This window comes from Pterocles gutturalis, unplaced genomic scaffold (assembly GCF_000699245.1).
Source record: "Pterocles gutturalis isolate BGI_N339 unplaced genomic scaffold, ASM69924v1 scaffold16642, whole genome shotgun sequence".
Classification (NCBI taxonomy): Eukaryota; Metazoa; Chordata; class Aves; order Pterocliformes; family Pteroclidae; genus Pterocles; species Pterocles gutturalis.
Genome location: NW_010108264.1, coordinates 24,983 through 40,496, shown reverse-complemented (window position 1 = coordinate 40,496; position 15,514 = coordinate 24,983). Strand labels below are relative to the sequence as shown.

At 36.3% G+C, this 15,514-nt stretch overlaps 1 protein-coding gene across 1 annotated transcript in view; it reads right to left on the bottom strand.

Annotated features, from left to right (window-relative positions):
• Positions 1 to 14,585, bottom strand: part of SLC16A7 (solute carrier family 16 (monocarboxylate transporter), member 7) — a 27,944-nt gene extending 13,359 nt beyond the window's left edge. Inside the window, exon 1 of the mRNA XM_010072588.1 lies at positions 14,372 to 14,585. Within this exon, the coding sequence (XP_010070890.1) occupies positions 14,372 to 14,585 (214 nt within the window). The remainder of the gene's footprint in view (positions 1 to 14,371) is intronic.
• Between the last annotated feature and the right edge of the window lie 929 nt (positions 14,586 to 15,514).

Here is a 15,514-nt window from a genome sequence, read left to right as displayed (position 1 = left end):
ATAATCTATTCCATAACATACACGTCATGCCCAGTATATAGGTGAGGACCCTTCCGGAGGATTGGCCCTTCACCTTTTGGTTCCGGTGCCTTTCGGTTTTGGTTCTCTTCTGGCTCCAGGTGGTCTCTCTCTCAAGGCCTTCTCCCCCCTCCCTGCACCCCGGTCGGCTCTTGGTCTGGGATGCTCGGACTTTTATCTCTGATCTGTGAGTGTGGTGTTTCGGGAACCTCTGCCCCCCTGCTCCGGGAGGTTTTGGGACCCCTACCTGCTCCGGGGTCGACTCCCCCTGTTCTGGGATCGTTAGCCGGGAACAGGCTAAGCCTTTGGTCATCGGGTGGGGGGTGGGGGAGCAGTATCACTGTGTATCACTCAGACTCTCCCTTCTCCGAGATCGTTAGCTGGGAACAGGCTGAGCCTTTGGTCATCGGGTGGGGGGGCAGTATCACTGTGTATCACTCATTTGTATACTTGTATATAGTATTATTTTCAATATTATTGTAGTTTAGTTATTAAATTGTCCTTATCTCAACCCATGAGTCCTTTTTTCCCTTTACCCCCAAAACTGGGATATACATTTAGCAAAAGCCACTTGGCTAGTCAACAATAGAGGACTCTGCCAATCGGGCTGGTCCTCCCCAGTCAGAACCTTTACATACCATCCCTTTAATTCTCTTTCCTACCTTTGGGTGGGGGCGGGAATTGTGTGAGCGGGTATGTGTGGTTTGGCCCCCAGCCAAGGGCTAACCCATCACAAATACGTTGTCATTTGGAAGCCTACCAGACATCACAGACAGCAAAAGCCACAGCAAACACTTTCAGAAGACCTTGCACAGGCTATTTAGTAGTTCCTACGAATGTAGAATATATTCTCTGCAACTCAGGTCATTACACTTTTCAGATAATGCATTCACTGTGAAAAATTCAGCCAAGTTCAGTTAAGACTAATATTGTCATCTGGATTCCTCTGTCTTCCAGAAATTGCCCATCATATTAATGTTCATACAATATCCTATTTTTACCCTGCACATCATCCTACCGTTTATTTGTTTTCTTCCAGAATAATATTATAACTAACTCAACTTGGAATATTGTTACAGGCAATAATATGTAATTTCAGAGAAAGCACAAGATACATGTTTCTTCCTAGTTGCTCCCTTATCATATTCCTTTCAGGTCTCAATTTTGTCCTGTATAATTAAACTTCAAATTGAAAATACTCAGTCTACTACCTATGATGTTTCCGTGGACCACTTACTGTGAAATATGGATCATGAGTGGATCATTAAATCTCATCTACATATTCAGAATATATGCAATGAGAAGAATAAATCTGGATGTATTTACAAGTTGGAACCATCCTGAGAAGACATCATATTTAGGTCATTGTCAGTAACAGTGTAAGATTATCTCCAAATGCATTTGCCATTTAACACACACATATATATATATACATATCATTAAACTTAAAATGTACTTTATGGAAAAAAACATTATTTTATAATTATTTTAATTATAATTGCATTTTTAATAATATCCGATAAATGCATATGGTGACTCAGTCATAACAATTAGAAGTTTAAGAGTGGGAATTTCCCTAACTCCTTTATAGCCTGTAAATTAGATAATGTCTGAAGAACTGTGTAAGGTAAATACATGTGAATAGTATTTAGTTCACAACATGCTGGGGGAATGGGAAGAAGGAGGGAAGGGGGAATAGGAAAAGGAAAAGGACAAGGAAAAGGAAAAGGAAAACGGGAGGGGGAAGGGAATTTATTTCTACTTCCGAGAAACCATACAAAATCGGAACTGAGCATTCTCATTAGGTTTTGGCCTAATACCTCAGGTATTTAGAGTTTAAACGCAGACAATGGTAGTGTATTAATGGGATCATATCACGTACAGAATTTGTGGTTTTCCTAGTATTTTGCAACAGGGGGGAGTAAGAAACTGTGTGGGGTGAAACACAACTACATTCAATTGTCAATTAAAAGAAAGAATCTTTGGGGGAGTTTATTTGTGGGTTTTTTTCCTGTTTTCAGGCAAGCGAAAAAATAAGATGCATGTATATTGAGAAAATCAGTTTAATTATAGAATTATATGTAACTGAATATTTTCTCTTCCAGGTCAAAAAGACTAAAAGCAATATAAACTGTTAAATTACTAGAAATATGACCAAAAAAATCAAAAGTAGAATAATGGAAAGCCAAGAGTTATCAAAGCCTTATCCTCTTGATCAAAATAGTAACAAGATTTATGTGATGTTTCCCATCTTACAATGCATTTCTTTATTTCAGCTGTGCCTGAATCAAAAGCCTTTCTTACAGCCTAGAGGAACCAGAATCTTTGGAGACAACTTAGTAAACAGGCACAGAATTCTGAAAGTGTCCCACAGGTTCAGATCAAAATGTTTTCCAATTTACTTAAACTTTAGACAACCCACGTTTAACTGCTTTTTAAAAACAATAAAATTCTGGAAGATATTTGCTGATTAATCAATAATTTAAGAATTAGTTCTAATCTCTTCTCTCCTCATTCTTTTTTCCTTCCTTCTCCCTAACTTTTACAGCAAAATACACATGCCTGAGAATCACACTCTATCCAGTAGAATTGAAAGTGAAATTAGATCCATTTTTTAAATCTACATTATCTGAGTGGACGTCAGTTTATCTTTGCATATCCCATATCCACCTCACATACTTTTTGTCATCTGAGTTGGATTTGTCATCAAGTTGACACATTTAGATTGCCATCTATAATGGAAAGAGTTGATGGGTCTTTCAAGTTTTCAGATGTTTCCTATGTATAGTCGCATGCTATTTCTTTTGTGGACAGGATCAACAAATACACTTTCCACCAAAACATGATTACTTCCTTTAATGAGGGGAAAATATGCCTTACCCTACGAAAACAATATTTCATAAAATATGACCAGGAAAGGAATGAAAGAACTGCAAAAAATTAGTAGAGGAAGCCTGGGACTTGAGCAGTGGAAAAAGAATATATTATGAGGGAGCTGGGCAAAGGTCTTTATGGCATTTGTGTTTTGCCTGGACTAGAGAGGAAACAATAGGAATAATGTTTTCTACAGTCTTCTCCCTTGTAGCAGCAGAGGACGCATCTTCACAAAGTCTCCTGAAAACAGAGGAGTAGAAGGGTGAGGGAAGTCTAGATTGGGTCTGCCTACATGAACAGGGAATATGTAGGAATAAATTTTTTACTTATTAAGAAATGTTTTCCTGTGAGTGTGGTGAGGCACTGGAACAGGTTGCCCAGAGAAGCTGTGGATGCCCCATCCCTGGAGGTGTTCAAGGCCACGTCTGGTGGGGCTTTGAGCAACCTGATCTAGTAGAAAGTGTACCTGCCCATTGCAGGGGGGTTGGAACTAGATAATCTTTAAGATCCCTTCCAACCCAAACCATTCTACGATTCTATGATTCTATTTGACCTCTACTGCAAAGAGCAACATGAAGTGGCTTGGTGACCTAGTGCCATCTTATTGCACTTGAAAATATTTCAGTGGTTTTTGAATCAGGCCCCATTTCTTACCTAAGGTGAAGAAATAAAACAACACACCGCTGGCAGAAACTCTATTCTCTACCAAGTAATCTAAAGCAGCTTACTTCTAATGATTGTGATACATCATAAATTCAAAATAAATTACTGCCCATTAAAATACAGGTTTCTCATAATTTGTATTACAAATGCTGCCTAGGCATCATGTATTCCTGGAGCTAGCTTTCATCTAAGGAGGTATGTCGATATTCTTCAGCCAGAACATATTAAAATAATGCAATGAAATATACCCACTTCTGAAAGGATTTAACATGTGTGCCTGTGAGCAGAATATTACTCAGGTTTACTAATGAAAGAATTATTTTCTTCCCATAGGAAGAACTATGTTTCTTTAGGAAGTTTTAATACATCTTACTAAAAAGCAATTGTTTAGAAAGTTGACTGATCTAGGCAATATGTGTACCTGAACACCCTGTCAGGTGAATTTTTTATAACATTAGGAGAAATGATCCAGAAGAAATTTTATGGCCCAAATTTGTTCTTGTCTTAACCCCATATGCCACTTCAGCTCTGTCTCTCTGAGCATAGGGTCAAGTGCTTTGCACTCAGGTTACTGTTTACATTTGAGTAAGTAAATATGAAAAGCTTCAAAATCACAATGGCAATGGTGTATATAACCTTGCACACTCTTTGCACAGGTATAAACTACAGTGCTGTGTGAAAGACAAGAGAATCACTCCCACATGTACTATCTTTGTGACAAGCTATTTGATTTTTAAGGAACAATACATAAAATTAGAACTAGCGTTGCATGAAAAACTCTTTGTGAGAGTTTATGCTTTAACTCTTTATGCTTTAACATAAGTTTTATTCCCAAGCCGAAATAAAAATCTCAAATCTCAGAATTTTCAGTTGAACTAGAACTCTTCAAACAAACCTCTCTGAAATATCTCAAGTAAAGAAATTAGAAATATAACTATCCAGCTCTCCCATGATCTAATTCTTCCTCTTAGCTTTTCAAAATAATTTTAAACATTTTGCTTCAGTACTATCTTGCATTTCTAAATGTTACCGTTTTGACTTAAAAAATTGCAACTATACAGTTTAATAATTTATTATACGCCCAGTTGCTGGACTGTGTTGCTCATTATTGTTTATACAGTCACATAAAACAGATTGGACCTCACTCTGAGATTAATTACCCCATCACATTCTAGGAACTGTAGTCCTTCTGCAAGTCCAGCCCATAGGAGAGAGGTGTTTGTGGGGTTTTTCTTGTGAAACTTATTTATTTTTTTGAGAATTTTCTGTAACTTTCTATGGCAATAAAAATCTGTTAATACAGAATTCTTCAGGTCATCAGCCCCTTACAGTCATCTTTAATGTTGACTACATTCTCTTCTCACATGACAATCATACAATTTCAGGTCACTACCTGAAAATGTTTTGTTATATAGTGTGTTGCTTCAATGAATAATCAGAACAATCCTTACAGTCACAGCGCCTGATTCTCCACTACTCGGTGCACTTTCCAGCACCGGAACTCTATGGAATCCAATGAACTAAAATTGAAGTTAGGAGACTTGTACTTAAGACCTAATTGACTGTGCCCTTAGATATTTATTTTTTATTTATGAAACATAGATAAGCTTACCGACAAATAATTCATATCAAAAAGTTTAATCAAATGATAAAGGGAATAAAGTTTTGCTCAAATACTGTAAATCTTCAACGCTAATCTTATGTATTTTATTTTATTTTGGGGAAAAGCCATGAATCATGTATGGATAATGTCTTTTTAAGGTTGAAATAAATAAAAATTAGATTTTAATGAGTGCCTCTGGGAGCACTTAAGTCATTGAAGGTACACTGTCAAGAGATCTTGATGTTACGAACACCTATGCATAAACATTTGCATAAACATATAAACATGTTTGTATGTTTACTTTAAGGAAGTGGAAAATTTATTTGAACTTGATGATATCACTGAGGTATTTAAAGTTAAGCACATATTGCAGGATTAGCACTGGTGTCCATACTTGGAATGGAGGTCCAGGCAGTTATTTCACATGTCTCTGATAAGAGCATAATATCACGAGTGAAAACTGTAACTCACCACTATGTATATCAATGGATCTGTTGCAAGTTTTCTTACTGTCATCTTTTATTTTTTTTCCAATGTCCCTAGTCAAGCTATGATTCTAAAACATTTTATTATGAATTCAGAGACCTACAGATTCACCATATGTAGCACATGACCTAAAGCAATAACGTAGCTATTTTACTTCACTTCTTTTATTTTACTGCATTTTGCTGGGCAGATGTCCAGGTAAACTAACTAAATAACTAACTAAATAAAAAAATCTTAATTCTCCATAAGTAATGTTATGCTGCTTCTCACCAGCTTTAAAACCGTGTTTCATGGTAATAGTTATAGAGTCTTGGTTTCTTATGGATTGAATAGTTCCTGCAAAGACAGTCTTTAAGTAGAATATCCAGCAGCAAAACCTCCTGCACTTTGTTTATTTACTGGCTGCTCTGGAAATTACAGCTATTCGGATTAGGCAAATAACAACAGATTCAGCTACTTAATTAGACACACTCAATGCTTAGCAACATCACAATAAGGAGGGATTAATTCCGCTAATAATTCAAACAATTTAGAACAGAACTGCTCTTGAAGCTTTTCTGACTGAAGTTTGATTTCCGAGGACACAAGATTACTCTCCCTTCTAGGGAACGTCAAAAAGACACCCATCTTCTCTTGTGCCAGTCCCACCCTGAAGGCCACTGCAGAATCCTTGGTAAGTCCTGACACTGAGTTATATCCTACTATGCAGAAAATAAAAAGAAGATAAAAGCTAGGATACATATGCAAATCTGGAAGCAGCATGAGCAGAACAGAGAAGCTCATTCTTGCAAAAGAAGAAAAAATTTCAGTCAAGTGAGTTCTGTTCCTGAAAAAAATCAAAGCAGCCCTCCATCGGAGAACAGTACGAGTAAGGTTTGTGCCGTGACAAAACTGGTACTGCCAGCTGATACTGACAGGAAAGTGTTGGGGGATCTTGTTACAAAGAGGTTGAAGTATACTCAACTTTCAAATCATTCACACAGAACAGAGGAAAATATAATCGATCCACAGATTTCTATCAATCAGCCTATAATAATCTAAAAAGAATGTAAACTTGGTCAATTATTAGACAAACCAGCTATTCTCTCTCTCTTTTTCTCTTAGCTGGTGATGGAAGTAAGGGAATTATGGGTATGAGCAAAGTAATTGCAAGATTAGAGAAGATTTACAAGCTAACAGGTAATCTTAAAATTACCAGGTATTTTGAATTGTATCAAAACTAGTAAAACTGAGTCAGTGCCACTGAAATGTGGAAGAATTACAACCTGTGCAACCTACAAGAGGAATATTAAAGAAGAAAAGCATAGTTCAGCCAGAACCAGCTCAAAATCACTATCCATGGATGCACATCTCTAAGAGGAATGTTCATAGATTTCTAGGTCTCTGTGAGCAAAATATAATGTATTAGTATAGGGCCACAATAATGTAGAGTGGCATCACTTCAAATTTGTGCAAAAGAGACATCTGAACTCTTCTAGAATCCTATAGTACTGAAAAGACAGTAAAGTCTTTCCAAAACATGACTCATTTCAAGTATTTCAGATATTTTACTTAGGAAGGGATGAATCAGGAATTCCCATTTTATTGACTGGCAACAGAAGATGTCTAGACAACTGGATCCGACGTAGATGCCTATGTCGAGGAACAGTAAACACATGAATCCTGTCCATATAATCTCTAGTCACTATTGTTAAAAAGCTGTAAGAGTAGCACTACTTCCTTCAAAGTTTTCTAAAATGCACTTAATGATAAGTGTTTCAAAGAGGGACACACAGAAAAACAAACGGGGCACGTGTTCCCATCATCAGTGGGAAAGTGTTGCAAGAAGTGTTTGAACTAGATGAGGAAATCAATGTCTGGTTTCTCAATACAGTCTCCTATTTTAATGACAATCTTTCATTTGGTTGTCTAGTCATAGTATGTATTCGCCTGAACAAAAGTCAGGTAAAACTGCTGTGAAAACACTTAACTGTTTCTTGACAATTTAAAAAAAAGGTGCCAAAAATTGTGGAAAAGAAAGGTAAGCTTTTCTTTTGCTTGTATGCAGCAACGAAACATGTATTACCTAGTAAAGCTGCAGCTGTGCTCTTTGCCATATGTAATCTTAATAGAGTATCACTGTTAGATGAAAAGGTTCTGACTGATCAAACATTTTTCTTATGGTATATATGTTTATCTACTATCTATATGTGATCTCAGTAAAAATCTTCAAAACCAGTTAATCAATTACTAAAGTGTTGCCATTTGATACTGGCTTAGAATATCTTCTAAACATATCAGTACAACTCTGTTTCCCTTGAATATACCCTTCAAAATAAACAAGTGAATAGTTCTTAGACATTCCAAAACAATGGACCAGTAAAATTCTATAATAAGTTCTTTGTAAAGTGCTGGGTTTATTATTTCATTTGAAATGCTGGTGTGACCACAATGGTATACACAGCATGAGTAGATAGACTTTTCCTTCCCCACAGTACTTCTCTGGTATCTGCTTAAATCTCTCATGATTCCCAGTTGTGCTAGACCATTGTTTCATTACCTTTGAATTATGCGACACACATCACAAATACAACCATTGTATGATCCACTGATATGAAAAGCTATACGGGAACTAATCCAAAATTACTAGTACACACAAAACAAGCATTCTTTCGTCAATGAACATATCAAAGGCCTAAGGTTGTCCCTTGATATCTTTCTTAAACAAACCCAAAAGTTTTAGTCCCTTAGAAAATGTATTTTATGATGCATGCTATTTATTGTTGTTTGACTTTGACCCATTACTTGAAACTAAATGTGAAAGAAAAAAGAATCTTCTTTGTGGATAAAAAAGCTGTCACTAATGATTATTTTACTTACAGAAATGCCTCGCTATAAAACCAAATGAAGATCAAGACAATTACAAAGCCTTAAATAGGAAAAGAGTGCTTAACGAATGTTCACTGTGTAATACACATTGCCTATTTGTATGTAAATAAGAACTGTTTCAGTAAAGGGCTTGAGTTAATTAAATTAAATTTACTGCAAATATTGCTATGAAATGCATCAAATAATTACTAATAATCTACAGTTTGTATACTGAAAGAGCTTGGTAGAAGCACAGTGGGAATTCTTTGTCATGTTATGTCTTTCTGACAATTATTCAAAATTAACATAAGCGTACAATAAAAGACAAAAACCCCTTATTTGTCTCGGTGGCAGCGTGTCCTTACATTTGAGATGGGTTTCCTGAGTGTGGCTCAGTAGATCCCAGTAAAAACTACATTTCATGAAAACAACAAAACTGGATCCTCAAAAGGCATTGAATATTTAACAATGAGATCTTATCTGTTCAGCCAAACTTAAAAGTTGCAGAATAAAAAACGAGCTTCCTCCTGTAGATAGAATGACAAACCTGTTTGAAAAAAAATGTATTAAACTGTCTACAACAGATCTGCTTTTTTCATCTTTCTTTCTGTGACCATTTTAGAGTGTTTTCTAAATGTTAGGGAAGGCTTCTGTTTAAAACAGCCACTGCTACCGCAGAACGCTGCCGTACAAGGTACAGTTTTGCTAAAACTCAAAGCCCTCCAAGAAATGAAAGAAGTGTCTGTGTTACCCTTCAGAGGCTTTATCAGGCTTCCTTAGCATCGAGATCTTCTTTTAAAAACTGAACTGATGTGAATTTATAATATTTTTGTTACTCTGGATACCTCTTTTTTTGTACTTATGTCCATTTGTTATTAAGATTTAAAATTCTCTGTTCTTGTGTCACCTCATTATGACTTCTTCTGCTTTATCTATGAGTCTCAAATTAGCTTGACACAGATGTTTTACATATATTTTAGGCTAAATGTGAAGTATTCCCTCATGCCCATGAGGCATCCAGAAAGTTGGTAAGTTCTGCTTTCAAGGACACTCTAAATGAGGTTATTAAAATTCAACACTTTGCATATCCTGATGGAGAAAAACACTTGTCCCTGACAACAAAGGACATAGGTCAATTTAAGAAAGCTTCTCAATCTCCTTATCCATGGCCACTGAATTCCTTGTGCCAGTATTTGTAAAAGCATAATAAAAAAATGTTTCAGGAAGGAAGAAAAGTGTAGGAGCCCAGGTCCTGTCCAAAAGTAAAATCTATAACCATCTGTTGTTTGTGTTACATGGATTTCGCAACTGTCACCTCCACTGTGCACGCCATTTCATCTTCACAGCAATATCACCAAAACACCCACTGAGATAAAATCACAAATATTTTGAACATACCATATGATATGTTATTTTCCAAATTAATATTTGACAAAGTCAAAATGAGCACTTTTCTATAGGTTACTTTTGTCTTGCAACCTGAAAAATCCTTTAAGGCTTCACTACTGTTTGGAAATACTTAACCTAAAACTTGAATAACTTTCAAAATACAGAAGAAGAGAAAAGCAGGTATTAAATGCTGCACTTTTTTACTATAAGATTGTTTTGAAAAATGGGAGTGACCATTACTTACACTTATATAGCATCTTTTTCAAAAGGGGTCCAAAGGTACTTTTTAAATTAATTACTTAGAAATATCATCTAGAATTTAAATGGACCTTTCTTTTTCAAGCTTCAGACCAGCAAGACTATCTCGCACTTCACAGCTGGGTATGGCTTGAAGCATTTATTAGCTCTCACCCTAATCTTTATAACCCAATGTCAGACCCAGAAAGTTATTTTGGAAAAAAAAAACAAAAAACAAACCACAACATCCCCCTCCCCAAAAGAAAAAAACAAAACAACAAAAATCCTAACCCTGAAAGTGTCCTTGGAAAAATTATAGAAAAAGAGTTAAAGACAAGTGAGTAAACCAACTGCTTTTTCCCTAAGGAAATCTAAAGCTCAAGGTCAGCTGTGTCTGAGACCTGTCACGTGGGTTTCATAGCTGTCACTAAGGCTCCTATCAAACCTACAGTGAAAGCAATGAAAACATTTTTACTGGAAACAGATCGAGCTCCGATAAGGAGCTCTCTAATAACCTTTTGCTGCTAATGCCTTGCAAAGTGAGAGGTGAAGTATTGGAAAAGAGAAGAATGAAGTGAGAGAACTTGAGGTCAAATTATTTGTTTTTTTTCATGAATTCCTTAATGCTTGTGTGTGCTAGAGCACACATATGGCTCTATAAGTATATGAATGCATATATAGTTTATGTATATAAGGATACATACCCACACACACACACATTTTATATACATACGTGTTCATACACACACAGAAACACAAGTTGCCTTGTCAGGATAACTCAACTAATTCCATTTTATCCCAGCTTCTGTCCTCCAGTAACAAAAGTTTGGTGGCCTCACTCATGGTCCCTCGGGTGTAGGAGTCCATCACAAAACCATCACCCTTAATTTAATACAATTGACAGTCTCTGCTCAAGAGAGGCAGAAGGAGTTGCCATGGAGACTGAACTATTGCTCTTCTCCAGAGGATGCTTTTTTTAAGCACAAGCTGAACAGTAGAGACTGTGCAATACCTGTACCCTTGATCACATCACAGGATGTTGCTTTTTGAGATAGCTTTTTAGTAGACTCTAACATCCAGGAGATGAGTGGGAAAAAAAAGAGCTTAAGAAAACAAACAAGCACCCAAACAAAACCCTCCAAAACAAACAAACAAAAAAAAAAAACCAGCATGAAAGTCCATATTATGCCAGATTGCGAGGGGAAAAGAGTTTCATATTGATTTGATTTATCAGATTTGTCACCTCTGCTTAGTGCTTTCCTAACGGGGTGAATGCTGTGCTTGACCTATTTGCTGGAATTAACCAGGACTGCAGGAGACCATATGGATTACCAGATGGTCTGCTATAATTTAATGCCATTTATTCTAAGTATGAAGTAAGTGATAAACATAATTAACATTCTTTTAGCTCCTTACTGGATGCCTTTTATTAGTTTCATTTTTTTTTCTCAGGCACTGAAAGGTAAGTTAATACCTTGTTACTAAAACACAGATGCTAGCTAATTACTGCAAGAGGCTGCAGCCTCCAAAGCAAAGAGCATCTGCATAGACTCCAACTTATTCACTGACCCCAGTGTGATGATTAATAGGTTGAATGCTAAGCTCTAATGAGGATGACAGATCTTAGATGTTTTCAGGTTACCTTAATTAGTAGTATGATGAACACAGTGTTCATCACAGACATATGCATCACACTTTATAGTCAACAATACACCTTGTATGCATGGTCTGAATGTGCATTTCACATTACAGCACATCAAATGCTAAGGAATCAAACACCTTCTGACAATAAAAACAATGGAGAGATTTCCTTCAGAAATGTTTTTCCTGATTGCTATTTCATATTCTGCCAGTGATTGTCTAAATGGCCTATTTTTTAGGAAGTGGTTCTAGAGAAGCTATGGCTTCAAAGTGTGTTTATATCAGGCAGAGTCGTCATTCTCATCATTTTAAAACCATGAGTCTATAACAGGACATCCAAACAACTTTGTCTACTGTTCCTGTGCTGATAATCTTCACAATGACTGGGGTAGGTGTTAGCAGAATGAATAGTAAAGCATTTTGTAATTTTTAATGTCAATGTACATGTTAAGTTATTACACTGGCACTCAGAACAGACAAAGTATTAGAGAAAAGGCAGAAGTACTGAATGCTTTGTATTTTACATTAAAAGTTGTTCACATTGAACTTCATGGATAAAAATTAGCACAGCTTAAATCCTGTGCTTTGCATCTGTACTATTAATAAAACTTGGGTGAACTTTGAGATGACAGTAATGGCACAAAGAACAACAGCCACACTATAAAGCAAACCTGTCCTTAGAAAATTTAGCTCAGATTAGAAAATGTGGTGAAAAAGAGTCCAGGTTAAAAGTCAGAGCATAAGGAAAACAGAAACGAACTCAAGCTTTGCAACACCTGTGCTCTCCCCTCATTTCAGATGGGTCTAGCACTTGTTCAGGGGCCTCCACACTTACATGTGTACACTCCGCAGTGCAAGCGCTGATGGATCCTTAGGAAGCAACTGCATTAGAAGGGACCTGAATGTGACAGGGAACATACCCGCTCTTTTACTCTTGACTACATTAGTTCAAGTTACTTCTTCACCTGGTGAATTTTGGTGAATCACTTGGTCACTGTTGCTGGTCCTATAAAATCCTTTATGATTCTCTATTAGTATATTAATAATTTATGATTCCCTACTAGTATATGAATAAAAATGGGATCAAAATATCTGAACAGCAAGCTTTTGCAGATATTGACACCACTTGTCAAGGCATATTTATAAGGCTTCTGTCTCTGCCAAGCATTTGAAAGACAGATCCATTTTCCACTCCATTAACTGAGAAATATTTACCTGAGGTGCTTAAGCTAATGCTATGCTGGCTGCAGGTTCATTTTTATAGTCAGTGGGGAAAAACAGCTACTTAGAGGCAGCAGCTCAGGTAGCCTCAATTCCTCTGCACCTCCGTCTCTTCCCTGACTGCTAAAGGAGCGAGGGTCATTCAGGTGTCAAAACTTAGGTAGGTTGAAATCAGAGATAAAAAGTTATCATGCTAAAAATGAGACTTCATGCTTCCTTAAATAGGTTGTTTACTGGAACTGATAATACTGTGCTTTACTATTACACAGATACCACTTCTGAAAAATATTGAAGGTATGCTCTTCAGTGATTAATGACATTAAATCTCAATGTGCTATTGGCACGTTTTCTGTCTTGATATGTACACATTTATACATATATGCATACACATATGCATACATATATATAGAAACATATGCATTTAATTGCTCATCATTGCAAACAGTCTGAGATGTTCCAAGGGGTTACCTCACAACATCCAAAGAAAGAGCAATGCCACATCTATTGCCTGAAATAGCCTCTTATTGAGACCTCTGGACTGCTTGAAAAAGTGTTTTGTCTAAGTGGCAGCTAGCTTGCACCAACAGTAAAAAGAAAAATCTGAAAGAATCCAGAAATCAAGCAGAATTTAAGTTAGCCTTTGATGGTAATAGACACAAAACCTGCCAAAACAGGTTTGACGCTTAATACTTAAACACGGCTTTATACTTGTAAATCCTTCTTCACCTGTCTTGTTCTTTACTTTCTTGCTCACAAGAAAAAAGGTATCAGAGAATTTATGTTCACTGTTCATTTCAGTCCCAAGAATAAGATTGTCTGTATCGTAGCTGTCATACCAATGGCATGTACGAAACATGGCTCTTGGTCTAAATGGAAAGACGGATTTTATTTTAGAACAAATAGGGATATAAAACCCCCGTCTGCAGAGGAATACCTGCGTCTGACTAATGAACCCTCATTGCCGTAGTAATTTTCTATGTTTAAGCTCCATCATCTGATCTACTGCAAGATCTCACTGAGGCAGTGGAAACTGAGCAAATGCACTCCCAGTCCCAGGAGAAGTTACTTGGGTATTGGTTTGTTGGAAAATTTACTTCTCAGAAACTGTGAATTTAGGATTAGGTAGAGGAACACACAAATGGCCCTAAGGGGAAAAAGAAAAGAAAGAGAATATAAAATGTTTTAAAAGGGAAAGTAAGCACTACTCTAATGATGTTGTGGTTATCAATACTCTGTGGTAAAGTATGAAACAAAAAAATCCCATGTAATTTAGTAAATTCATTAGGTAATAATGATAAAAACTGGTAGTAACTAACTTTAAATGCTTTAAGACCAAAGGAAAAAAAAAACAAAACAAAACTATGATATTTGCAGATTTCACAAATGTCTTACCTCCTGCATACATGACAGCCAACATTATTGATGATATCCAGGCTATCTCACTATACGATGTATGGAAGATTTCTTGTATTTCTTTGAAGAATACTGTGATGGCTTTGGGGAATGCATAGGAAAATCCAATGGAGATAAAAGCCCCAAAGACTACAACCCATCCCCAGCCTCCATCTGGAGGTGGGTACTGTGGTGCTGCTGTTGCTGGTGGCATCTTTGGTCTCTGTCTCTTCTCCAACAAGGCTGAAAAAGAAGAGGAGAAACAAAGTTTCAAACTGTTTTCATTTTTTCTTTATCAAACAGGAATATTCAATCATCATCTGCAGAGATTATAAAGAATCCTCATAGCAGAGACCAATTTCTAGCTTTCATAGTACCACAGAGTGCAAGTACCTGTTTTCAGAAGTAAAATCTGCTCTGCAAATAAACTTACATGGCAAGAATATTTGCAACATTCTTTTCAGTATGTGGCAACTTACAAATCACTTATGTCAGTTATTGAAGTCATATTTGTGGTTACGTGTTTTTGTGGCTCTACTATCTCCAATGTGGACTTAGCACAGGAAAGAAACAGAAAATAAAACCCTGGAAATTTGATTTACAGGAAACAATGGAAAAAAGTTACAGTAAATTATCACTAAATGCCATTTTGTTAGCAAGATTTACCGGTACCTCAGCAAAATCATCAACAGAAAGGAACAAATTAATCACACAGTTTTTAATCATTTGCTGTCATTATCCAATTTTTTAAGATTGATTCCCTGGGTATCCATAAAATAAATACAAAATACTACAATTCCATATTGTGCTCATATTTTTATTTTAAATTTTTTCATATTAGTTGATGTTGATATTACTTGCAGGAACAAGGTGGAGTTTGATGGTACTATCTTTGCTCTGTTTTCACGCAACAAAAGACATCAGGAAGTCTTTCGCTAATAACCTCACAAACTTTCCACAGCTATTCTCTTATTTAGAATTTATAATAACAGATGCTACCAGGGTGATATCATAGAGGTTCTGAGAGCTGCAACCAACACATTAAGGCAGCTCAAGAAATCACAGGTAATCCACATAAAACTCCTAAAGCCTGAAATAGATTTTATACCGTTATTATCATCCTGATATCTAAAAACTTAAGCT